Genomic DNA, 27,593 nt, shown 5'->3' with positions numbered 1-27,593 from the left:
TTCTAATGGACATTCAGCACATTACTGCTTAAATAGTTACTTCTACATCACAACTCAGTTTCAAGGTTGTTCTGAATCAAGCAGTTAATTGTTGTTCAAACCTCCATGGTATAATCACATTTCACATTCCTAGTGTTACAGTTCTTATACCCTAAATCATTTAATACTTTATTTATACAGAATATAAAACGTTGAGAATCCTCTCTCCATCAGGTGAGTATGGGGGTGTCATGCTTTATATTTTCTTTGTTGCTCCAATTTCATAATCATGATGCCTGAAACATTTATAAATAGTATGTCATAAAGAAGGCTAGAATCTGACTTAAATTTCAATGTAGTCTGTGCAGCCTTGTATTTGCATATCCCATAGTGTTTTCTATTAGAAAATTAGAAAATCAGTGTGATTTGAGGAATTAGCTAAATCATATGGCTCTACATTGTTCAAATATTAGAAACAACAGTGCTGATTAATTCTAGTAAATGTTACAAAAATATGATATGGGTTTAAAAATCAATTGTGAAAATGTTAAAACTGTTGTAGAGCTGAATATTTATAACAAGCATCAAAAGATGGGTTTTGCTCACTTGTCTAACATATTTATATAATTTTTGCAGGTTTTAGCTGATGCTGTTGCGCGCTTGGTGGTGGATAAATTCAGCAATTTGACAGATAACTTTACATCACCTCATGCACGCAGAAAAGTACTGGCTGGTGTTGTCATGACAACAGGTAAAAATCAATCAAGAATATACTCATGCATGTTAATTTGGTGCTTTGTTCCTGGTGGTATACAAAATAAAGTGACAGTGAACAGCTATTTCTATTTACATCTATTTTTGCAAAGAAGTTTCTTTATACAAAAAAATCAACAGTTCTGATCTGATTCCATAATTTCCCAATTTTGCAATTTGTAAAATTACATAAAAGATGGAAATGCAGGTTGTTTTTCTTAAAGAGTCAAAAATTCTTTCTGTATACCAGTATGGGAAATCTTGTGCTTGTTTTGACCTGAATTAGCATTCTATATTGCTCCCCTTAGCCTTAGAAATAAATATATCTTATCTCTGGAGGAAGGCAAATATGAGTTGTGGTGGTAGTGCATCAGGAGTCATTTACCAGAAAGTACCAGGATAGAATAAAGGGGTGTGTTTTCTCTTTTGTCCCAGTATTCTCTTAAGCCTGGGGAAGCTACTGTATGAAGGAAAATCAAGAGCACTAAATGATACTTAGGCTAGAGACGCTTAGTCAAACATTTATGTTCTCTGAAATAGATGTGGGTTCTCTGCTCAGAGAACAGTTTTGATCCAGATAAAATTTTTGTTTTTTTAAAGTTGAAGGTAGAAAGCTGAAGGGAAGGCAAAAGTTTCTTCATTGTGTTGTCCATAAGTGCACACATATGGGTAACTTCTGTTACCTGCACAAAGAACATTCTAGAGATTAGGAAAAAAAAACCATTAGAAAAGCCCTCCCAGCAGTGCATGTTCGCACCTCTAACAGCCTTCCCTTAGTTCTTCTTTTGCTGCCATCCTGGAAGAATCCGAGGAGCACTCTGGAGCTTTTGCTTATCTTGTTCTTCAGTTTCTCTCCAATCCAGTATTCTATAATCTCTCCCCCCCCCCCCCCAATTTCTTTTGGACTGGTTGGGAGTTCTTTCCTTTAAAGAAAAAAAGAGAGAGAGAGAGAGAGAGAGAGAGAATTCCCTTTCCCCCAATTCCCTTTCCTTGCCGGTTTAATTCCTTGGTTAATATTATTTTATCCAAAAGGCCTTTCAAAATATGCCAGCATTGTGAGAGTAAAGTCCCACTTTCCAATGGCTTTCTGCTGTTTTTGCCTTGGGGAGGAACACTAACCCAAATCTGTCCCCGCAGTCATAGCTATACGAAAGCCACTTTGAGACATGGTCAAGATTGCCTTAAAAGTTCACCTCTGGGAAGCTTCCCTTCAGGCTTCCAAGACTGTAGCTAAGGCATGACATGGATTCCTCTCGAGGTTAATTGGCTCCCATCTCTGAACCTGTTGAATTTGCAATACTACCCTCAACTCCAGGAGAACCCTCAACAACCTCTCATATAAGATACCCTTGACACTGTTTCTCTGACAATAAGGTTCTAAATTTAGCTCTGAGATAGCCTGCTGGGCTCCCCAACTTTCAGTCAGTCGCTGGAATGGACCAATGCAATTCAGCCTTCCCTTCAGCAGCTCTCTTCCTTTTTTGAGGAGCCGGCTCAAGTTTCCCCCCGTTCTTCTACATCTCCATCTCTGGAGGCTTCATTTCAGTGCACCACGTGCTGCCAGAGTCCCCACAGGTCTCTGCCCATTGGAATTGTTCTCCATCGCCAAATTTGGAGCCCTTGTCCTCTACCACCAACTTTTCACCAGCTGCCTCCTCACCCTAGCCAATGACAGGGGGTTCTGATTGGCAAAGTCACAGCCTTTCCATGGCTGTCATCAGCCCCCTTATCTGGGCACGCACACAGGCCTGAGTACAGGGACACCATGGTTCTCCCCAATGCTATTTTGCCACTCTGTTGTCTCCTCAGCGCTGACAGCAGAGTGTAGACCAAGACCATTGCTGTGCTGAGCATTCAGCTCATCACTCCCAGCATCGAAGCCCTTCATCCAACATCAATACCAAACAGTTGCCTTGCCACCAGCAGCCTTCCAGAGCACACCCACGTTCTACTAGCAGGGACCCTGCTGTGTCAAAAACATCTACTGCTTCAATGCTGACATCCCATCAAAGCCAATCCTTCACCGAAACCAAAACGATGGAAATACCACTTTCCTAAACCTTCCACTTGTGGGGTGCCTGGTCCAAAACATCCACTCAATACTGATATGAGCATGAGCCTCCTCCAAAATACCTCAAATCTTACCATGTCAATTCTGATCCTTGACATCAAAGGGGAGTCCCTACCTCTCTAACTCCAGATGTATGTCCCTCTCAAGTGCTGTGGCAACAGAAACAGGAACAGGGTTTGGGTTCAGATGGTTTTAGGTTCCAAGCTTCTGACTCTGACCCAGAATCTTTAGAGGAGACCTCAGCCCTGGTCACTATTCCTGAACCAGATGTTGCAGTTGCCCAACCTCTTTTTCTGACGTCAGTCCTCCAGTCTCATTCTGACCGCATTCTCTGCCTTACCAGGTTACTCGATCTACAGACTCAGAAACCTCACACACTAATCAGATCTCCACGATGATCAAATCAACAAACAATCTTTCATATCTGTGCACCTCTCAATGATGCCCTGTCTTCTTGACATAGTGAAGGATTTTGGGGTCAAACCTTCAACTGTTCCACCAACCTCCAGACGTGTGGAGAGTACTGTATAAATTTTTTTGATGTGGATTCAATTTTTGTATCCTGGCACCTTCACCCCAACTTGATCATTGGAGATGGTACACAAACCAGGGTCATCAATCCAACACTCCTAATAACTGTGAGGGTTACAAATGGGACTTACTGGGCAGGAAAATCTACTCAACAGCATCCTTTGCCATGTGCACAGCCAATTATCAGGGAGCAATGGGGAGCTATCAAAGATTCTTGTGGGACGACAGAGAAAGGTGGGGTTTTGTTGCAGCGAGACCAGTTGGGTTTTGGGAGAGGTTCTGAAACTGACCGGGACCCCTCAGTTTCGAAGTCCCCAGTGTAGGGGGCAAAGGATGTTCCACTAGGAAAGGACCTCCAAGGCTATTCGTTAGCTATCAGGAGAGCTCCCTAGGTGCCCAAATCGCTTCACAGTGCCTTTCCAAGTATCTTGTCAATACCATTGTTTTGTGCTACCAATTCACTAAGGTTCTATTGCCTCTGTAAGTCAAGGCCCATTCTACTCAAGCTTTTTTCTCTTCCACTGTGTTTCTGAAAGGCATCCAGCTCCATGATATCTGCAGTGCCGCCACATGGATGCAGTCTACGTTCATCAGACACTACAGACATGACACCAGAGAAAGGCTGTGCCCTACCTTTGGCAAAGCCATTCTGGCTTGAGTTTTTCCATGACTTTTCTCTATCCAATAACTGAACTTGCTACTCACCCGTATGTGTACATTCACGGAGACTACAAAGACCGATGAGATTCAGCCTTTTATCATTTCTTAGTTTTATATAAATACATTATTAACTCTTTTTATTCATAGTAATGTTTTTAAAAAGATCAAAAATTTAAAGAACTAAGCCCATAAAAGTAATTCCAAGCAGTTACATTGGTTAAATTTGATTTATTCTGAAAGAAACTCTTAACAACCTCAGATTTTTGAAAGTTAATACTTTCTGAATGGTAGGAGTTAGTCATAAAGCTCTCGTCAAGACTTGTTTCAATGAAGACAACAGAAGGATATAAATGTTTAAATAATAAAATTGAAAATGGAACTGCTCATTCTGCTATTATACATTATACTGTCCGTTCAATGCATTCCAGTGGGGGGAAAAATTCACCAAAAATTAACGAAGACTCAGAACAAAGCCAAATTAAGTTTACAAATGTTTTACAAGGTGCACTAACGATTCTAAGCATTTAAAACAGGTTTCAAACATTTTAAGACACTTTTAAATGAGCGAAAATGGACATTGTTAAGTGAAAATCACCCATAGAGAACATCGTTAAACGATGCGGAAAATTCCTTAAAAAACCCATCGCTAAGCGAATACATCGTTAAATGAAGCAATCGCTAAGCGAGGCACCACTGTACATATATTTCTATTATTCATGATTAACATTGACACTGTGGCTTATGCTCTGTTGCACAATTCCACAGTCATAAATGGCATCTTTAATTTAAAATTTCCTATTTCAAACCCTTTCTGTTCTGCCACAGTCAAGTTCCAAGGCTCTGTAAGGATACTTTGCAACCTAGGTAAGCCTTTGAGAGCCTTGGGAAGGGGAACCCTTTTGATGTTGAAAATAAATTCTGCTGTTGTCATGATCCCGGTGATGGGGGGCCCTAGTGATGATTTTGTGATATCCCAGAGTTCCCAGAGGTTTCCCCAGTTGAAAATGATACCTAGGGAGCCTCAGAATCTAACAGGTGGGGGGATTAGGAAGCTTTAAAGGTTAACATCCATGGCTGATTACATCATCAGCAAGAAGTTGCCTTACTCCAAAGGATGGGAAGTCTGCTACCTTGGGGGAAAATTGTATCAGTATGTGGATGACACCCAGTTCTATTTATCTTTGCCCTCTAAATTTGAGGAAGCTGTTTTAGCTCTAGATCTAGTGTCTAATGGACTGGATGAGGGTGAGTAACTGAAACTTCATCCAGACAGAGGTGTTCCTGGTCAATCAAAAGGCAAAACAAGCAGGGATGCAACCTGTGCTGGATGGGGCTACACTCCCCCTGAAGACATAGGTGGGCATCTTGGCAGTGCTCCTGGGTTCATCTCTGAGCCTGAATGCCCAAGTTTTGGCGGTGGCCAAAAATGTATTTGCACAATTAAAACCAGTGTGCCAGCTATGTCCATTTCTTGAGAGATCTGATTTAGCATCTGTAACACGCTGTATATGGGACTGCCTTTGGAAAGTGTCAGGAAACTTCAGTGGATCGAAAATGCAGCAGCTAGATTGTAACTGGAGCTAGTCACAGAGATAATATAATCCCTCTGTTACAGCAAATCCATTGGGTGCTCATCTGTTTCTGGGCACAATTCAAAATGCTGGTTGCAATCTATAAAGCCCTAAACAGTTTGGGCCCAAGCTGTCTCAGGGACCACATCTCCCATTATGAGGCTGTTTGACAGGAGTCCAAAGTCTGGCAGGACTGAAAGTGGAAGTTAATTTTGTTTCTCCCCAAAATAGTTGAGTAGCTAAATTGGTATACAGTGGTGTCTTGCTTAATGGGCACTCCGTTTAGCAATGAAACTGCATAGCGATTAACTTTTTGTGATCGCAAAAGCGATCGCATCGCAATGTTTCCTATGGGGTTTTTTCGCTTTGCGATGATCGGTTCCCTGTTTGGCTTACTGATCATCGCAAAGCGATGATTTTTTAACAGCTGATCGGCGGTTCCAAAATGGCCACCGTGTAAAAAAATGGCCGCCCGCTGTGTTTTCCCACGGATTCCTCGCTTTAGAGGCAGCAAAAATGGCCGCCGTATGGAGGATCTTCACTTTAAGGTGAGTTTTAAGCCTATAGGAACACATTGAAGCGGTTTCAATGCGTTTCTATGGGCTTTTTAAAATTGCATAGCGACGAAATTGCTTAGCAGCGATTTTTGCTGCACGGATTAACGTCGCTATGTGAGGCACCACTGTATTTTCTGGTAATCTGGAGCCAGTAAGAGGATCAGACCTTCCAAGATAATTATCCTTCATTGCTAACTAATGATGTCTTAATAAGATCTAAATTATTTTTGTTGTTTTTTTAATGTTCATTCCATAAATATTAGGAAATTATTAAAATGTGCATAATTTGAATTCTAAATCTGTGTGAGAGCAGATATCCAAAGATAGCTTCTCACCAGTGTCTGTGGGTCAGGATAGGTTTCAGTGTTCCATTCAAAGTTCCTTTTCTTCAAACTGCATAGCTGAAGATGACCTGGCTCAGTATTTTGTTGTGATCAGGCAGGATCTCCAGAGCCATATGTTTTTCTCTATGTAATTAGAATATGTATTTCACTGAAAAAAGCCCTCTTGAAAGATCCTTATATGCCTTTCCTCTTGAAACTTGTTTTGTCTTGAAACTTGTTTTCCAGGTACTGATGTGAAAGACGCTCAAGTTATAAGTGTTTCTACAGGAACAAAGTGTATTAATGGAGAATATATGAGTGATCGTGGTCTTGCACTAAATGACTGCCATGCAGAAATTATAGCACGGAGATGTCTCCTTAAATTTCTCTATGCACAACTTGAACTCCTCTTAAGGTACACTTAGAGGACAATTCCTTCAAATTTCTCTCTTTAGTAAAGAAGCAAGTTCTGTACATCCCATTGTGTTTAGAGATACTGTACATATTTATTGATCTTTAGCATCTGTGCTAATGCAGGAACTTATGCTGGCAGAATGGTTACCTTGTGCTGAAACTTCAATCTGACATCAGCAGTAGTAGAAGAAAAATGATTATATTCTTGCCCCATTTTGGCATATAATTGTGGAAGGATTATCACTGCAGCTTGGGATCCATTGTTGATTCTCTTTTCTAAAGGATTCCTAAAGTGGGAATGGAGTAGTCAGAATTGCCAAAGGCTGGGCTACTTGGAAGCACATACATGGTATTACGTTGATGTGTGCATTAGAACTCAAATATGATGACCTTAAGCCATGAGGTCTGTGAGCTTACCTGGACTTTCCCAACTATTTCCCTTCAAGTGCCTGCCAAGCTGAATTCAGCAAAGAGCTTTCAATGAAAACCACGGTGAATGTTTAATTTTGGCCTGAGGCAAAAGGGAATACTGTACTTTCCAGTCTCCCAGGGTATGGTCCTTAGTACCTGGAGGGAAGTAAGAATAAGAAGCTTTATTCAAACCAGGAAGGGATAACAGCAAACACTCTAGTTGAGAAATATCTCCTTCCTAAATCCAGATAGTAAAATATTTCCATCATCAATAGTATTTAGGCTCAACAAGATGGATACTTTTTGTGTCAGTGTGAGCCCTGCTGACCATTCAAATGGTTGTTTTATGAATAATATTAACCAAATTTTCACACATTGCGATTGTTAATGGTCACAGGTGGGCCCTCTGTTGAAGGCACTTATGTGATCATGCTCTACGCACCTATACCATAAAAAGTCACCTGTACAATTCCAGCAGAGGACTGATTGTACAGGCAGTAATACTTCAACCACTTTCAAATACACTTCTTTGACAGGACACTGTACAAGCTATCCTTGAAAGTACAGTGGTGCCTCGCTTAATGGGTGCCCCGTTTAACGACGAATCCACATACCGATGAAGATTTTGCGATCGCTTTTGCGATCACATTGCGATGTTCCCTATGGGGAAAAATCGCTTTGCGATTTTTCCCCATACCTTCCCCCAGCTGACCGGCGGGGGCTTCGGAAGGCCCAGGTGTTCCCGGCGGCCCTCCTCCTGGCAGCGGTGGTGGCGACGGGGGTGAGGGGGTGGTTGGGGGAGAGCCGGGAGGCAGGGCAAGCCCCGGGTGTTCCCAGCGGCCCTCCTCCCGGCGGCGGAGACGGGGGTGAGGGGGTGGCTGGGGGAGAGCCGGGAATCAGGGCAAGGCCCGGGTGTTCCGGTGGCCCTCCTCCCGAGCCCTCGCTCGCCCACCGCCCAAGGATGCCTGGTGTCTTCCGGGCTGGCTGGCTGGCTGGCGAGTGAGTGCCGGGTGGATGGCCCGCCCCTTCCTGCCCCGGGCGGCTGCCTGCGAGCCCTCGCTCGCCCGCAGCCCAAGGACGCCCGGTGTCTCCCGGGCTGGCTGGCTGGCTGGCTGGTGAGCGAGCACCGGGTGGATGGCCCGCCCCTTCCCGCCCCAGGCGGCTGCCTCCGAGCCCTTGCTCGCCTGCAGCCCAAGGACGCCCGGTGTCTTCCAGGCTGGCTGGCTGGCTGGCGAGCGTGCGCTGGGTGGATGGCCCGCCCCTTCCCGCCCTGGGCAGCTGCCTCCAAGCCCTCGCTCGCCCGGCACCCAAGAACGCCCAGTGTCTCCCGGGCTGGCTGGCTGGCGAGCGAGCGGCGGGTGGATGGCCCGCCCCTTCCCGCCCTGGGCGGCTGCCTCCGAGCCGTTGCTCGCCCGGCACCCAAGAACACCCAGTGTCTCCCGGGCTGGCTGGCTGGCGAGCGAGCGGCGGGTGGATGGTCCGCCCCTTCCCGCCCCAGGCGGCTGCCTCCGAGCCGTCGCTTACCCGCAGCCCAAGGACGTCCGGTGTCTCCCAGGCTGGCTGGCTGGCAGTGCTTTGCCATGATCGGTTCCCTGCTTGGCAAAGCAATGCTTTTTTAACAGCCAATCGGCGGTTTCAAAATGGCCGTCCGCTGTTTTCTGGACGGATTCCTCACTTAAGAGGCACCGAAAATGGCCGCCCCTATGGAGGATCTTCGCTGAACGGTGAGTTTTTGCCCCATAGGAACGAGTTTTTTTGTTCCGTTTAGCGATGTTTCCGGATAGCGACGTTAATCCTGGAACGGATTAACGTCGCTATGCAGGGCACCACTTATAGACTTCCATAGTAGAAGCTCCTCAGCCTCAGACTTGCCCTTCAGCCCAACTATGCTTGTCACAGCCACTAATTTCTTACCACAGCCACCCACCAAAAGCCAAGAATAATTGTGCCATTAGGGATCAATAGTGAAAATCCACATGCCGTTTTCCATAAACACTTCTGTTAACTTCAGAGTTAATTGTTTCATTAATAACACTAATTAAGTGATGCCAGTTTAAATATGAACACTAACAAATTAATATCCCAATCAATGTCTGATGTGTAATAGCAATGAACTGATGTTCAAACCTAACGCTTCAAGCTCTGCATAGATTAATCAAATGTCGGGGGGATTTGTGAACAGACCACAGCACTCTGATAATTTAGCTGGAAGAGCCCAGATTTTCACACATTGTATAGATTGTTTCCCTTTCATGCCCAGTACTTTATTAAGAAACCAGTCGAGTCCAGAACAAAGATGAGAAATCATGAAAATCATGGAGGGAAAATGCATGATTAAGGTGATGATAATCTGCTATCAACTTACTTTTCAAAGGTTCATTGTGGCATACAACGACATATTAAACCTGGTTATGCTAACCTTTAGTTCTTGCTTGATACAATTTTAAAAACTTGTCAATAATTGTTTCTGCTTTAGTAATAAGGAAGATCAACAGAAATCTATTTTTATCAAGTCAGAACAAAGTGGCTTTAAATTGAAAGAAAATGTGCAGTTTCATCTCTATATCAGTACTTCTCCTTGTGGTGATGCTCGGATCTTTTCGCCGCATGAAGCAGCACAAGAAGGTACAATGTGTTTGGCATAGTAAAGAAAATGTTTGTAACAGGAAAAAAGCAGATTTCATATATATTGTGGCCACTATTTTTTATGAATTGCCACTGAATGTTCTCCTATTGAGTTATGCTGGTATTAAGTTTGCAAGAGAATTTGGGCCACTATATAGGAAGCCTGATACTACTTCACAGTACATTATAAAAAATCTTACAATATTTTCATATGTAGATCACATGCTGTGGATGTCCTACATGTATGGGCAAACAGTTTGCCTTATCTCTCTGTAACCCATTAATTTTTACATGATAGCAATTTATTATAGGGTGGATTTGATTTGATTTAAATTAGATTTGATTTAAATAAAATTGGTTTAAATCATAATTTAAATCATGACTTAAATTTTAAAAGTTGGATTTTTGATGATTTAAATAAAAATTGTTTTTTAAAATTTAAATTGTGATTTAAATCATGATTTAAATCAATTTAATTTTTAAATAATCATTTATTTTTATCCAACCTGATTTATTGTGTGTGTAGTTTTGTTTATAAGACAATTAAAATACTTTAGAATAGGCATTTTCCAAAAGAAATAGACATTTGTCCCATATAGGAATTTCTGAATGTGTAGTAGAGCTTAGTGAAGAGTCTTGGGTATGAGGATTATTTTTAGCAGGTATCACTACTTTTCTGATTCCTCTAAACTCTACACGATCTTTGCTATTATTTTATTGATTTGCTGTCTCAAATGAGTAAAAGAAAATAGTGCTAAACTTAGACAGCATATAGAGATGGTATATTCACATTTGTTAATGAATATGAATATCCCTGGCCTAGGTGTTCCCGGATCCCGAGGCCTGCCTCCCAGAAACAACCTGTTTAGTTATGGGTCATGGTGCAGCATGTGGGGCCAACGTCCTATTCATCAGTCCAAGATCCTAGAAAGCCCGGCTGCTGCATCTCGTCCCTCATGCTCTTCTGGCCACTCCAGTCTTTCTGCTCAGCTGCTGAGTGGCCAGAATTGCAAGAAGGCAGCCAGGTTTTGTCAAATCTTGGACTGTCGAGCAGGACGCTGGCCCTGCATGCTGCATCGTGACCCATAAGTGGATGGTTCGGTTCTGGGAGATAGGCCTTGGAATGCAGGCCACCTGGGCCAGGAATATTCATAATGAATATGAACATCCCATCTCTAAAGTTACCAGCACCAAAAATGGTAGTCATCTTTCATTTCATGACTATTAACTTTGGTCACTTCTATCACATAGATCAGGGAGATAGGCATCCAAACAGGAAAGCAAGAGGGCAACTCCGAACAAAAATTGAATCTGGAGAAGGAACAATTCCCGTCCGATCTACAGCTACCATCCAGACATGGGATGGGGTTCTTCAAGGGGAGAGATTGCTCACTATGTCATGCAGTGATAAGATTGCTCGGTAAGCTGTTTCTTCTCTGCCAAATGGACAGCCTCTTGAGATTAATCAACCTATATTGTTGATTAATCAAGTTCTTGCAAATATTTATGCTGCTAGTCAGTTTATATATGTTTGTTCATTTGCCTATGTTGTGGTGGAGGGAGTGATGTAGGCATTGGATGATTCCAGAAATACATATTATAGTTAGGAAAATGCAGTTTAATATGGGACTTAAATGCAAACATGTGTTCAGGAATTTAGAAATTCTGAATTCCATTTTGGTTAAAAGAAAACATTTGAAGGAAATGTTTGGAAGATCCCCCCTTCTGTTACCTGTAAAAACTAGCTGTATGCACATAATTTGTACCTGTGCCCTTATAGTTCCTTTCTGGATTTGTTTCTTGACATTAATGTTTCCTGACTGAGTAATGCTCAGGGTGCAATACTGGATTTATAAGGGGGCAATTGCACTGGAGGGCCCTATCCCAATACAAAAATACAGTAATTAAAAAATTATATTGGGAAAAAATACTTTGCCTGCAGTCATCTGTAAAAGTGCTCAGATTAACCATTAAGCAAAATAACTTGTACTTAATTGATTTAATAACTCATGAGAAAGGGAGGGCCCCTCAGAGTTTGCAAAAGGAAAGATACCAGATCTTTTCTCTCCTCGGATGAAGCAAAGATTTGGAGCAGCTCTCCTGCTTCTTTCCACTTAGCTTGAAGGACATGGAGATTTGCTTCAGATCTTTGCTTTCACTGAAGAGAGCAAAAATCTGGTCTTTCACTTCAGCTGAGTCTGGTCTTTGGCTTCAGCCAAGGAGAGCAACGATTTGGTCTTTTGCAAACTGTGCACAAGTCTCCTTCCTTTTGCAAAATGTGTATGAGAGCAAAGGAGTCTCCTTCCTTCTCAGGGGGAAGGCAGTGCATTGGGAACTCTAGTCTGCAGGAAGAGGGCTTTGGAGAAAGTTCATTGTAAGTTCATCCTTCTGCTTTAGGGATCCTCCTTTTCCAGCAGGGTCTTCCTCATGCCAGTTCATGTCCCTACTCAGCCTTGAATTAAGCATTAAGCAAAATAAACATATGCTTAGGGCATCAATAAGGGGAGGGGCACCACAGAGGTTTTTTTCAGTGCCAGATTTACTATGGACCATGCTGCAAATGCTGCACCCTCCTTAACAAACCACATCCATCCATCCCTCATGCTTGAGACTCTCGCTCCCTCTCCCAGAAGAAAACCACCTCCCTATCTACTGTAAAGTAATTGAGTATTAACCAGTAAAACTAAAGACTCACCTAGCAAGAAAACACATTTTTTTCATAGAAATGATAAATTATCATTGTGATTGCTTGGTGGTGGTTGTTTTTAAATTTTTGTTTCTGTATTTTGGGAGATTGTGTAGGGGTAAGGATAAAATTAGCAGCGGGTCTTTTAGACCCACTATATGTGCAAGGCAAAGAAATAACAGCCACTGTTAAAAATGCTCCAAAATGGGTTGTAAGATCTTGTGTGAAAAGATTATATATTATAGTTTATAGATTCTGACAAATCTATGTGACCTCATAATGACTTCAGATTATATTCTCAGACAAAAGATCCAGTACACCACTTTGAGTATGATAGCTCCGTCTCTGCTCAGATAAACAACACATGTGACATATAACAGTATCATGATTTATTTAACAAGAATAACTGTTGTATTTACCTAATTTTCCGACCTGCTAAGGACCAGATTTTTATTATGTCCTGATACTTAAAACCACGGAATTCAAAGAGGGTGTCCTTTTTTTCACATGACTGTACATCTCTTAAAATCTCTTCAATCTGAAGGTCTTCTGAAGTATATTTAGGTAGATCTCATGTCCTCTGCTCTCCACTAGTTGATTTGAAAAATACGATCTATGCATGTAATTAAGGAGTGTTGGGGCTGTGCAGTCATGGCATTTTCCCCCTTGTAGCATACTTGTAAACAAAGTGTGACTGGAGTGTTTTCATAAGATTCTAAGAAATATGTTACTCTGTGATGCACAATGACTTTGCTTATCATTAACAGCAACTTAGAGGTGCAAGAAAAAAAACAGAAATGTTAAGACTTCTTTTAAATCAAAGTGTCTTTGTGTCCTGCTGTTCGCAGCCCATTTTTGCAATCCTTCCTCTGAGCGTGTTGCAGTATAATAGAGTCCATCCAGCTTGTTCACGTTAAAACAGGGTGAATGCACTTTGTTTTGAAGCCTGGTCATGCTCTTGGAAAAAAAGAGATACCCAGCTCTATGCCTTCTTTCCAAACTCCAGAGAAGCAGTCTGAGTTCTAAACCAGTGCGTGAAAGAGATGCTCCTAGTCAGTCAAAAAACATATAGGGGAATAGGGAGTCAACTCCCTGTAGGGTTATACTTCCTCTGAAAACTCTCAGGTGTACAACTTGGATGTAGTCATGGATTCCTGCTTGAGCTTAGATGCTCAGGTTTTGGCTGTAGCCAAGAATGCATTTGCACTTTTAAAGCTGGTGTGCCACATGTGCCTATTCCTGGAAATCTCTGATTCAACTAAACATGTCCCACTTGAATTACTTTAAAATATTCTGTGTGGGAGTGCCTTTAAAGATTGTTTGGAGACTTCAGTTGGTTTCAGAACACTGAACCATTGGAGCCAGTAAAAAAGATCACTTAATTCCCTTGTTTCAACAATTTCACTGCCTACCAGTGCAGCTTGTAGTGCACCTCCACCATTGTGCAGCAACCAGACAAAGATGACATGGCTGTATTTGAATAAATGTAGATTGTTGTACATGAAAAAATAAAACATTCCCTGAAAATAAGCCCTAATGCATTTTTCAGAGCAAAATTTAATATAAGACTCTGTCTTATTTTCGGGGAAACACAGTAGTTTGCTTGTGTTATTGGCCATCTGTACTGCTGATTGTGGTAGGACCAGGAGAGGGAGCATGAAAAAGTAATTCCCAGGTATTTGAATTTTTTTAATCTGTTCTATCTGCTGACCCTCAATAACCCAATTTTTGGTTTTACTATATCTAGAGAAGACCCTTATTTTGGTTTTGTCAAAACTGATAGTGAGTTATTTCTCCAATAGCACATGAAGGCACATATGGATCATTTAAGGCAAATTTCCAAGAGTAACATGAGAACGCATTGTCTGCGTATAGTAACAGGGTTACATTGATTTTAGCCAGTTTTGGGGAGTGATATTTAGGTGCTAAACAACTTCTAGAGAGGTAATTAAGGTACAAGTTGAATAGTGTGGGTGCCAATATGCAACGTTTGCGAACCCCTCTCCACCCAAATGGGGTCAGAAAAACTTCCATCCACTCCACATCTTATCCTAATTGTGGACTGTTGATAGAGGCTCTGATAAGGTATAAAAGCCTTTTATCAATCAAGGAAAAATAAAGTGTTTTCCATGAATTTTCTCTGAGAATATAATCAACAGACTATAAAAGCTGCAAACAGGCTGTTTCCGTAAAGGCCCATATATTTCTCTGCAGGGTGATTTAAAACTATACAGTGGTTGAAGGTGGAGCGATTCTTTTGAAAGCCAGCCTGTTTGTGCCCTAAAATGTTCTCCAACTCCATGAGCTTAGTCTGTCATTTATGTATCTGGCATTAAGCTTACCTACTATAGAGAGAAGGCTAATTGGTCTATAATTTGAGGGTTCATTCTTATCACTATTGCCTCTGACCACGGTGGCATTTGCCTAGTGTTGTTAATGAATATGAATAGCTGAGCTAAAAAGGGGGGTGTACCAGTCTGCATTAGATGTTAAGGACTCTGGTGGAATTAAATCCGGTCCCAGTGCTTTCCCAGATTTTAGACAGGCTATTTCGTTTTCAGTTTGTTATGAAATGTGGACCGATTGGGTAGGTTTGGCTTCCTCAAATAGCTGAGTAAAATGCATTTCCCATATATTTGGTGGGATACTACAGCGAGCTGTTCCTGAGCAGGCAGATAGCGCCCCAGACACCAAGGCCCAGAATAACTTGGAAACTTTGTTCAGTACAGAGTCTAAAAGAACATTCCATTGTTTCTGAGTTGATTGTTTCTTTTTCTGGACAATTAGAGTTTTGTATTGATTTTTAACTACATAATACTCCTGGGGAAGACTTGCTAGATCCTTCTTCCTACACTGCTTGTAAATTTCTCTGACTTGATTTTTCTTTAATAAGCATTCCTTGTCAAACTACTTAGGGGTGAACCTGCCCGATTGTCCACGAAAGTGAAGTTGTTTTGGGTTTAGCACAGAACACATTTTTAAGACCAGTGAATTATAGTTTAGGACAACTGAGGCTGTAGTAGATTCCATGGGTGCCATTATTAAATTTCTTAAGTTCTCAGAGGGGGAGAAGTATAAGAAATTGGAAACATTAGCATTTATTTTGTCCAGATTTAATGTTAATAACATATGGATAGGACATTGTCCTCTATATGCAGCTCGGGGGAAATGTAGGCCAATCCTGCCTTTGGCCAACACTTCCCATTACTTGGAACTGCGGGACTGTTAAACAATAAATAACCATTCAGGCTGATGTCATCTATATTCCAGGTTTGGGTCTTTATACTTAGCCTGGTTAAACTCCACAGGATGCTAGTCTGACTTCACATTTGCTAGGCTATTGACATAATGGTTTGCATTGCCACTGATGTGTGAAGATCTCCTTCTCTTCTTGGCTATTGTATATCTATTTTGTATCAGCACTGGGATTTGCCTTCCGATGTCATCTACTACTACATTGTTGGCCATCTTTCCTGACAACGACCTGCTCATTTCTATTTTGTAGGTCATGTTGCAAAGCATCTAACTTTTGAGAGAAGGGCTTGAACTGCATTTTCTGCCCCTTTTTGGTAGGATGTTTGGAACCCTTCTTGCTTTCATTGGTCTTGTTTAGCTTGCTGATTGATTGTGTTGTGAATTTTTTAGAGTTAGTTGTCCTTTGTTTATTTGGAACTTTGGTGTCCTTTTTTGATTTGGGCTTCGCCAGTTCCTTGCTGGGGTTTCTTTTGATATTATTTGGAGTGATTTCTTGTGTGGGGGTTTGAGTCGGTAAGGATTCATTTTATCTGAGTTCTGACTGATGGGCAAGGCCTTGCCCTTGGATTATTAGAGAGACACAGGAAAGGAGCTCTTCATAAGTGAGGCTGATGATTTTCTGGATGGTATTAGGTGATAAATTAAAGTTTTCATCTGCTTCTGCCTACAGTGGGAGATTAGATGTTCCTGTATGGTCGAGGGTGGTGGCTAAAGAAGGAATAACCCTTTCCTCCATTAGATCAATCAACCGCCCAATGGGCCTTTAGTGAGTCCCTAATTTCCAGTAGGGTGTTTGGAGGTGAAAAAGTGCCTCCTTCTGGTGGAATTGGGACTTGATTACATTGGGCATAGTTAGATGTGGTCTTCAGGTCCTTTAACTCCTTAACTATGCTCTCCTCAAATGTGGGGAACTTTATTGGATATTCAGGTTGAGTATTATTGTGTTTGGCAGACATGTCTACAGGAGTGACTGCAGGAATGATCCTATTGCATACCGGAGTTGTAAAATATTCCGTTCGCAGCTTGCTTAAGTCCTCGCTTAGGAGGCTGGTTCAAGTGACAGAGATCCAGGAGGTGCCCCTGCTCAGCAATCGAATTTGATAGATCAATGGATGAATTACTTATCCTTCCTGAGCAATATGATTTTTACCTCCAGATGTAGTCTGTCACCTTGGTTTGTCTCCTTCTTCTGAGAGTTTTATTGTCACTCTTACTACTCAGGAACTTGTCCTTTAGCGAGTGATCCAAGGTTTCACTTTTCTTTCTCTTCATTCTACGATCAGTCACTGTGGTAAGGATTTGATCAGGTGTGTCATCAATACTTAAAATAGATTGCTCCATTCTCAATAGATTCTCTGTAAGTTCAGACTGGGGATACAGGATCGAGACTGGACACAGGATCCAGAAATTGTGGGTTACCGCCTTAATAGAAGCAAAAAGTGGAAGTACGGTCCCAAGCTCTTCTGTTTGCTAAACCTCCACGGCAGAAGGCTGAAGCGACAACAGCAGCAGAAACCGTGAAGAAAGCACTACGGGAACAACCAAGAGACTATGTAAAACAAAGCTGGGAACTAATACAGTGGTGCCTCGCATAACGAGTGCACCGTTTAACAACGAATCCGCATAGCAATGCGGATTTTGCGATCGAAAAAACGATCGCATTGCGATGTTTAAATAGGAAAAACATCGCATTGCGATGTTTTTAGAACAGCTGATCGGCGGTTCCAAAATGGCCGCCGGGTGCCCAAAATGGCCACTGCAAACATTTTCGCGCGGTTTCCTCGCGGCGAAAATGATGGCGCTATGGAGGATCTTCGCTGAACTGTGAGTTTTCGCCCCATAGGAACGCATTGAAGGGGTTTCAATGCGTTCCTATGGGATTTTTAGTTCCGTTTAGCGATGTTTCCGTATAGCAACGTTAATCCGGATTAACGTCGCTATGCGGGGCACCACTGTATACTCTTGGGCCCAGAAGACAGGAGTGTAGGGCAACCGGAAACCGGGGAGAGCGGAGGGTTAACGAGGCTAGAGTCTCTGACTCCAAAGGTGGGAGGGTTTAGCTTAGTAGAGGGTTTAGTTTAGGTTTTTTCTTTATTATTCTCTTTTTTTCTTTTTTCTTTCTGTTTTTTGTATGTTTGAATTCAAATAAAATTTTAAAAAAAGAAAGCTGATTTCCCAGTAATGAGTCCTGGTAATAAGCTCTTTATGTTCTGAATTGTAAACTCCTTCAGACATTCCAGCACTTCAGCCCTGGATAAGAGATAGCTTTCTCGGCAGGGAACTCACAAACACTTGCTCACCACACTCCTTTCAGGTTATGGAACTCTTTCCCAAGCGAAGCGAAGTGGGCATCTCACCTATTGTTTTACCAAGACGCAAAAAATCTGTCTTTTCCAGCAGGCCTTTAGAAATTGGACACTTGGATCAGAAATGAGTTTTATGGGGAGGGAGAATATTCTTTATGATTTAATGATCTAATTTTAACTAATTAATTCTTTTTTAATCTTGATGTACGCTTAGTGATTTTAGTCTTATATCTGTTTTAGTAATTTGTAAGTCACTTTAGGTTCTATTTTGAGAGAAAGATAAGGTAAAAACAAAGTGACTAAATAATAATAACACTAAAGTGTATACGTTTATTTCCTTTGTGCTGCTGAAATTTGGTAGCAAAATTGAGTGACAGTGTGTGTGTAGCTCTTGGTGAGATCTGGAGTGCGAGCCCAGTCCCTTCCTTCACCCTTGGAAATTGCCTGTTTTAAATATACCAGATGGAAGTAGATGTATATGGAATTGGGAACCCCTCCCCAAAAAATGACTTGTTCTCTACTCTCTTGTGAACAATCCTAATGTTTGTCATTCTTGCTGGCAGAGATTATGTTTTTAATTCAAGTACTCATTTGTTCGTTTAGATGGAATGTGCTTGGTATTCAAGGAGCGTTGCTTAGTCTCTTTGTGGAGCCAATTTACTTCTCCAGCATTATCTTGGGAAGCTTATACCATGGCGATCACCTATCCAGGGCAGTATACCAGCGAATAGCAGAGATAGACAATCTACCCATTCTCTACATGCTTAATAAACCTTTACTTAGTGGTAAGTATGGAACAAAAGGGAAATTGAATCATTTCTAAAGGTGGCATATTTTCAGAATATTGCAAATTGGTAGGATGATTTCAGCCCTGTTTTGGTAACCAGGTCAATCAAAGGAGGAGAGTGTATGGGCCTGTCTGTGCAAATCCCACATTTTCTGGCCTAATGCATATCACCCCCTGCTCCTTTCTCTCAATTCAGGTCTTTACTGTGCTGAGCAGCTATGTTCAAACAGGGACTGTTTAATTTAATTCACTTAAATATAATATGCCATGTGGTTGGGACCATGATAAATCATGATGCCTGATTACTCTGAAAAGGTCTACCTGTGTACAGGTAAGTGCAAGTAGAATTCACCCCATGTGAGGCTCAGAATAGGTAGCATAGAGCGAGCATGTACTTGAGACAGAGGGAGTAGGGGTCTGCATGCACAGACCAGTATTTCAATCATGTATTTAGCCTGCCCAATTCAAAATTCAAATTTTGCTTAAATCACAAGGTTTCTCAATGGATTGAACAAAAGGAAGTTTACTGTGAAAGAGTAACTTCAGTGCTGTGAAAGTTCTTATAAAGTTAAAGGTTCTCCTTGACATTTAGTCCAGTCGTGTCCGACTCTAGGGCGCGGTGCTCATTCCCGTTTCCAAGCCATAGAGCCAGCGTTTGTCCATAGACAGTTCCCGTGGTCACATGGCCAGCACAACTAGATACGGAATGCCGTTTCTTTCCCACCATGGTGGTATCTATTTATTTACTTGCATTTACATGCTTTCGAACTGCTAGATTGGCAGGAGCTGGGACAAGCGACGGGAGCTCACTCCGTTGCGTGGATTCGATCTTAACGACTGCTTGGTCTTCTGACCTTGCAGCACAGAGGCTTCTGCGGTTTAACCTGCAGTGCCACCACGTCCCTATGTGAAAGTTCTTATACATCTGTAGTAAAATCTGAATTGTAACTGTTACCAACAATTTTTCTATTTTATGCACGGGAAAATTCTTTTTAAAAAGCAGCGTATTATTTACACAAATTTTAAACAAATGAAGTGATTCATTTAAGCATGCTTATTTTAATGGAGACCAGCATACTCTCTCATTTTTGGCCTCGCTGGGTGGGGCTCCACTTCTCTCACATGTGAATTCTCCCCTGCAAGCTCGCAAGACTCCGCCCCCCCCACATGCGTGCAGGGTTCTGTCACAAATGAAATCAAAGGGGCTGTGCGGAGGAGGAAAGCTGCAGAGAGGGAGCCAGAATCACATGGGCATATGCACAGCCTGTGCCTTAGAGGGATCCTTGATGGAGACATTATTTCATTTCAGATAATAGAATCATAGAAAAGTGAAGTTGGAAGGGTCCTACAAGGCCATCAAGTCCAACCCCCTGCTCAATGCAGGAATACAATCAAAACATATCTGCCAGGTGCTTATCCAAGGTTTTCTTGAATGCCTCCAGTGTTGGAACACTCACCAACTCCCGAGGCAACTGGTTCCACTGTTGTACTGCTCTAACAGGACGTTTTTCCTGATACTCAACCAAAATCTGGCTTCCTTTAACTTGAGCCCATTGTTGCATGTCCTGCACTCTGGGATGATCAAGAACATCCTCTGTATGACAGCCTTTCAAATCTTTGAAAAGTGCTATCATACATCATGTGAAAGGCTGGACTGGATGAATCCCAAGCCGGAATTAAGATAGCTGGAAGAAATATCAACAACTTCAAATATGCAGATGATACCACTCTGGTGGCAGAAAGTGAGGAAGAGGAGAGGAGAGCGCAAAAAATGGTCTGAAGCTGAACATCAAAAAAACTAAGATCATGGCCACTGGCCCCATCACCTCTTGAAAAAAAGAAGGGGAAGATATGGAGGCAGTGACAGATTTTACCTTCCTGGGCTCCATGATCACTGCAGATGGTGACAGCAGCCACAAAATTAAAAGACGCCTGTTTCTTGGGAGGAAAGCGATGACAAACCAAGACAGCATCTTAAAAAGCAGAGACATCAATCTTGCCAACAAAAGTCCGCCTAGTCAAAGCTATGGTTTTTCCAGTAGTGATGTATTGAAGTGAGAGCTACACTGCCGAAGAATTGATGCTTTTGAATTGTGGTGCTGGAGGAGGCTCTTGAGAGTCCCCTGGACTGCAAGGAGAACAAACCTATCCATTCTGAAGGAAATCAACCCTGAGTGCTCACTGGAAGGACAGATCTTGAAGCTGAGGCTCCAATACTTTGGCCATCTCAAGAGAAGACTCCCTGGAAAAGACTCTGATGTTGGGAAAGTGTGAAAGCAAGAGGAGAAGGGGACGACAGAGAACGAGATAGATGCACAGTGCCACTGAAGCACTGAATTTGACCCAACTCCGGGAGGCAGTGGAAGACAGGAGGGCCTGGTGTGCTCTGGTTCATAGGATCACGAAGAGTCAGACATGACTTAACGACTAAAAAACAACAAACAACAATCATATCTCCCCTCAGTCTTCCTTTCTCAAGGCTTAACATGCCCAATTCTTTCAGTCTTTCCTCATAAGGCTTGGTTTCGAGGCCCATCATCATCCTTGTCACCCTCCTCTAAACTTGTTCCAATTTGTTAGCACCCTTCTTGAAGTGTGGTGAGGCCTAACCAGTGCTGAATAGAGATCGATTAGCACCTTGCGGGATTTGGAAACTCTTTTTCTATTAATGCAGCCTAAAATAGCATTTGCCTTTTTTGTAGCCACATCACACTGTTGGCTTATATCACTTGTGAGAGATCTTTTCCCTCATTGTTTTCCTGAGCCAGCTATCCCCTAACTGTGCAATTGGTTTCTTTTTCTGAGGTGCTGTACTTTTTGCTTAACCCTGTTGAATTTCATTTTGTTGCTTTTGGCCCTGTACTCCCATCTTATCAAGGTCATTTAGAATTTTGTTTCTGTCTTCTAGGGCAGGGATCTCCAACCCCCATGGAGACAGATCTTCCATCCCCACATGCACTCCCCCCCCATCTAGCCCCTTTGCACATGTGTGCATGTCTGCGTGAGCACCCCCGTCCTTCATGCATATGTGCAAGTGTGCAAATGCCCCGCAAGCATCCCTGCCCCTTCATGCATGTGCATGCGTGTCCGCACGAGCACCTCCTGCCCCTACATACAGGTGCATGAGCGCGGGTGGTGCCCTGCCTTCCTGCACATGGGCCCCATCCTCCCTCAACCAGTCCACGGTGACAAAAAGGTTGGGGACCATTGTTCTAAGGTATTTTGTATCAATTTTGTATCATCTGCAGATTTGACAAGCATTACCTGCACTCCCTCATCTAAATTATTAATAAAAATACTGAAGAGCACCGCACCCAGGACTGAGCCTTGGAGTACTCCTCCCAGTTAGAGATGGACCCATTAATCATCACCCTCTGAATACGATTCTGTAGCCAATTGTGTATCCGCCTAACATTTGATCTATCCACCCCATACCTAGTTAGCTTGCTAATCAGGATATCATGGGGCACTTTGTCAAAAGCTTTGCTGAAGTCAAGATTTACTATGTCTACAGCATTCCCTCTATCAGGGAGGTTACCTGATCAAAAAACGAGATCAAATTAGTTTGGCAGGATTTGTGTTGGCATTTAGTTATTACTGCATTGTCTTCTAGGTGCTTGCACAATGACCACTTTACGATCTGTTTCAGAATTTTGTCTTGGATTGATGTCAGGCTGACTGCCTTTAGTTCCCAGGTTCCTCTTTTATGCCGTTTTTGAATATAGGGACGACATTAGCCCTCCTCTAATCCTCTGGCACCTCCCCGTTTCCCATAATTTCAAGAAAATAATGGATACCGTGTTTCCCCGAAAATAAGACAGTGTCTTGTATTAATTTTGCTCCAAAACGCATTAGTCTCGTGGCGCAGTGGTTAAAACGCTGTACTGCAGCTAAAACTGTGCTCACGACCTGGGGTTCAAATCCCAGGTAGCCGGCTCAAGGTTGACTCAGCCTTCCATCCTTCCGAGGTCGGTAAAATGAGTACCCAGCTTGCTGGGGGGGCAATGTGTAGCCTTTATAATTAAAAAAAAAAAAAAATTGTAAACCGCCCGGAGAGTGCTTGTAGCGCTATGGGGCGGTATATAAGTCCAATAAATAAATAAATAAATAAAATAAATAGTCTTATTTTCAGGGGATGTTTTATTTTACAGTCATGTCATCTTCTGGTTGCTGCACAATGCTGCGCAGTGGTGGAGGGCGGGATTTCACTTAACTAGGGCTTATTTTTGGGGTAGGGCTTATATTATGAGCATCCTGAAAAATCATACTAGGCTTATTTTCAGGTTAGGTCTTATTTTCAATGAAACAGGGTAGCAGTTCTGAGAGTTCTTCAACCAGTTATTTCAATACTCTCAGATGCAGTTCATCCGGCTCTGGAGATTTGAACTCGTTCAAGGTGGTAAGGTATTCCTTGACTATTTGTTTATCTGTCTCCAGCTGCAATCCTGTCCCCCTGACTTGCACTTCCAATTTGTTTGGAAGTTTATTGTCTGTCTTATAAGAAAAGACCGAACTAAAATAGGAATTGAGCACCTCTGCCTTTTCTTTGTCCTCTATTATCATTCTCCCATCTCCATTGCGAAGCTGTGCCACTATGTCTTTTGTTTGTCTTTTGCTACTCACATACCTGAAGAATGCTTTTTTATTGCTTTTAGTGTCTCATTCTCACCTTTTGCCCTCCTAATGCCATCCTTGCATGTCCTTGTTACTTGTCTGTACTCATCCTTGGTGGCCTGGCCTTCTTTCCACTTCCTGTACATTTCTTTTTTGGATTTTAGGCCCTCCCTGAGCTTTTTGTGAAGCCACACTGGCCTTTTTCCCCCACTTACCACCTTTTTTTCTTTTTAGGATTGTTTGTAGTTGTGCCTTCAGAATTGGTTTTTTTAGAAGCTCCCACCCTTCTTGGACTCCTTTTCTTGTTAGGATCTCCTGCCAGGGGACCTTACTTATCTTTGTTCTGAGTTTATTAAAATTGGCCCTTTTAAAATCCAGCAGAAGTGTGCAGCTACACTCTGCTTTTGTTTCCTTTGAAATCAAGAATTCTAGAAGGACAGGGTCACTCTCGCCTAGAGTTCCCCTTACTGCAACTTCCCCCACCAAGTCATCTCTGTTTGTCAGAATCAAGTCAGGGATAGCAAATCATCTAGATTCTTTCTCCACTTTTTGTAGGAGAAAATTATCAGCCACACAAGCCAGTAATTTCTTGGAAGGGCCATATTTGGTAGAATTTGCCTCCCAACAGATATCAGGATAATTGAAACCTCCCATTACTACTACGTCATGTCTTTTTGAAAACCCTGTAATTTGTTTTTCAAAAGTTTAATCCGCTTCCTCTCTTTGATTTGGTGGTTGGTAGTAGACTCCAGCTACCAAATTCCTTTTGTTTTCTGCCCCAACTAGATTGATTCAGATGCTTTCAACGGGACATCCACTCTCCTCCCCCTGTATTTCTGTGCAGGAATGTATATTTTTGACATATACTGCAACTCCACGTCCCCTTTTATTCTCTCTGCTCTTTTTGATCAGTTTATACCCCTCAATTGCTGTATTCCAGTCATGGGAGACATCCTACCAAGTTTCAGTTATTCCTGTCAAATCATACTTACCCTCTTAAATTAAAATTTCCAGTTCTTCTTGTTTGTTTCCCATACCCCTGGCATTCATATACAGACACTGGAGGTTGTGTGATTTGTGGCCTGTTTGTCTTAGTATATTCTTATGAATATTATTATTATTACTACTGTTATGATTATTATTGTTATTATTATTATTAATGTCATTGTTGCGCTTTTGATGAGTTTGGTCCATTCCTCTTATTGTGTGTAAGAGAAGATTTTTAATCTTTTTTTTTTCATGTGTTAATCTTTTAATTGTGTTTTAAATCATATATTGTTCAATTTATCTTTTAATATTTAACTTATTGTGTTTTTCAATAGTGTGAATTTTTATGTTGTGAGCTGCTTTGGGTCCCTTGTTGGGAGAAATGCAGCATATAAATAAAACTAATAAATAAACAAAATACTTCATCTACCCTTAACTCAGTGCTTGTGTCTCCCTCCTCCTTCCAATTCAGTTTAAAGCCCTCCTGATGAAGTTCTTCATGCTGTGGCCAAATTTATTCTTCCCAGTCCTTGTGAGGTGGAAGCCATCTTTCGCTAGCTGCCTTTCTTCTAGGAAGCTTAGCCATGGTCCGAAAAACCAAATCCGAAAAACCAACATGGCTTTGGTTTAAAACAGAAATTACAGCACAATGAGCAGTGGAAGTATTTCTCAATTTTTAAACAAATTACCCCACTTTTCTCCTTTTAAAAAAGTTTACATCAATAAAAGACAATATTTAAAGCTAAAAACAGTACATATATAAATATTTAAAAAGTATTAAACAAATATCCCACTAAAATGATAAACAAAATCCACACCAAAGACATATTCAAAGCAACAAGGAACAACACTCTTTTTTAAAAACCTTTCTCAGAAAGCCAATCACTAAGGGACAGCTTGTCTGAAGAGAAAGGTCTTTGCTTGTGGAAAAACAGTGAAGATGGAGGTAGCGTGGCTTCCTGTGGGAGGGAGCTTCAGAGTCTGGGAGCAGCAACAGAGAAGGCCCTTTCCTTTGTTCCCACCAAATGCACCTGTGAAGGTGATGGGACCAACAGAAAAGCTTCCTTAACACCAGGGCAGGCTGTTAAAGATGCAGTTCTTGAGACAGCCATTTAGTGCTTTATAGGCTAAATAGCTGCTGTAACAGGAGGGTTATGTGACCCCTATAAATGCCCCTATTTAACAATTTGGTTGCAGCATTTTAGACCTGCTGAAGTTTCCAAAACATTCAAAAGACAGCACCACATAGAGTGTATTACTGTAATCCAGCCAGGATACAGTGGTGCCCCGCTTGACGATTACCTCGTTAGATGAGGAAATCGCTTAACGATGAAGTTTTTGATGTTTTAATAGGGAAAAATCGCTTCACGATTATTGGTTCCCTGCTTCAGGAACCGATTTTTCGCTTAATGATGATCAAAACAGCTGAACGTCGGGCTTTCAAAATGGCTCCCCGCTGTGTAAAATGGCTCCCCGCTGTGTTTTAGGACGGATTCCTCACTTTACAGGCACCGGAAAATGGCCGCCCTATGGAGGATCTTCGGTGGATGCTGAGGTATTTTGCCCATTGGAACACATTGAACCAGTTTTCAATGCATTTCAATGGGATTTTTACTTTCTCTTGACGACAATTTTGTTCTATGGTGATTTTGCTGGAACGGATTATCCTCGTCAAGCAAGGCACCACTGTATAACTAAAGTCTGTGTCACCATGGCCAGAGCAGACCTCTGCAAGAAAGGGTGCAGCTGATGCACTAGTCTGAACTGGTATCAATATCAGGGAAAATTCTGAAGCAGATTGAAAAGCAGTCATTCTGCAAGCACCTTGAAGACAATGCAGTAATAACTAGGAGCCAACATGGATTTGTCAAGAACTAATCTGACAAATCTGATCTCATTTTTGATCAGGTAACCTCCCTGGTAGACTGTGGAAATACTGTAGATATCTTGACTTCAGGGACACATTAATAGTAGTATAGTCTCTAAAAGAGGTAATTTCCCCTCTATTCTGCACTGGTTAGGCCTCATCTAGGTTATTGTGTCCAGTTCTGCACACTACACTTTGAGAAGAATGGCAGAAAACTGCAGCAATTTCAGAGGAGGGAAATAAGGGTGGTCATGGAACTAGAAAGACTAGGTGTGTTTAAGCTTGGGAAAAGAAGACTGAGGGGAGATGTGATAGCACTTTTCAAATACTTGAAAGGTAGTCATACAGAGGAGTGGCAGGATCTGTTCTCAGTCACCCCATAGTGTAGGATACGCAATAATGGGCTCAAGTTACAGGAAGCCAGATTTAGGCTGAATATCAGGAAAAATTTCATAACTGTTAGAGCAGTATGGCAATGGAACTAATAACCTCAGGAGGTGGTGAGTGCTAAAATGCTGGAGGCATTCAAGAGGCTCAGAAATGAATCTAGGAGCACCCTCAAGTGTGTTTTCAGAGGGAGTGTAGCCCCCTCCAACACATGTTACATCCTTATTTCTTGCTCTACCTTGCAACTGACCAGGAACACTTCTGTCTTGTCTGGATTAAGTTTCAGTTTATTCACCCACACCCACCCTCCATTATAGTTGAGGCTCTCTAGACATGTCCAGAGGATGCCAAAATACAGCTCCCAACAATAGAAATGGATGGAAAATTGATACAATAGGCAAAGAATCTACTCCACTGCTGTCTTGGGGAATAGGGTTGGCAACTACCAGGTGCCCCTTCATGGATTGCTGCCTTGTCGTGGCGAAGGGGCTTGAGTAACTCAGAGAAGCTATGGGCTATGCCGTGCAGGGACACCCAAGACGGACAGGACATAGTGGAGAGTTCCGACTAAACGCAATCCACCTGGAGTAGGAAATGGCAAGCCACTCCAGTATCTTTGCCAAGAACACCCCATGATCAGAAACAAAAGGCTAAAAGATATGACGCTGGAAGATGGGCCCCTCAGGTCGGAAGGCGTCCAACATGCTACTGAGGAAGAGCGGAGGACAAGTACAAGTAGCTCCAGAGCTAATGAAGTGGTTGGGCCAAAGCCGAAAGGACGCTCAGCTGTGGACGTGCCTGGAAGTGAA

General features: G+C 42.1%; 1 protein-coding gene across 11 annotated transcripts in view; it reads left to right on the top strand.

Annotated features, from left to right (window-relative positions):
• ADARB1 (adenosine deaminase RNA specific B1) overlaps window positions 1–27,593 on the top strand; it is a 134,313-nt gene that overhangs the window by 83,898 nt on the left and 22,822 nt on the right. For 10 of the 11 annotated variants that reach the window (XM_078378483.1, XM_078378481.1, XM_078378485.1 and 7 more), the window contains 5 exons: window positions 616–730; window positions 6,692–6,860; window positions 9,747–9,895; window positions 11,147–11,315; window positions 18,746–18,927. In XM_078378483.1, the coding sequence (XP_078234609.1) occupies window positions 616–730; window positions 6,692–6,860; window positions 9,747–9,895; window positions 11,147–11,315; window positions 18,746–18,927 (784 nt within the window). Of the gene's footprint in view, window positions 1–615; window positions 731–6,691; window positions 6,861–9,746; window positions 9,896–11,146; window positions 11,316–18,745; window positions 18,928–22,177; window positions 22,789–27,593 lie in introns of those variants that run through there. The other variant, XM_072995055.2, reaches the window with a different exon arrangement.

The sequence above is a fragment of the Pogona vitticeps genome, chromosome 1, assembly GCF_051106095.1.
Source record: "Pogona vitticeps strain Pit_001003342236 chromosome 1, PviZW2.1, whole genome shotgun sequence".
Classification (NCBI taxonomy): domain Eukaryota; kingdom Metazoa; phylum Chordata; class Lepidosauria; order Squamata; family Agamidae; genus Pogona; species Pogona vitticeps.
Note: the sequence above shows the minus strand (reverse complement) of the source record. Positions and strands in the feature narration are given on the sequence as shown.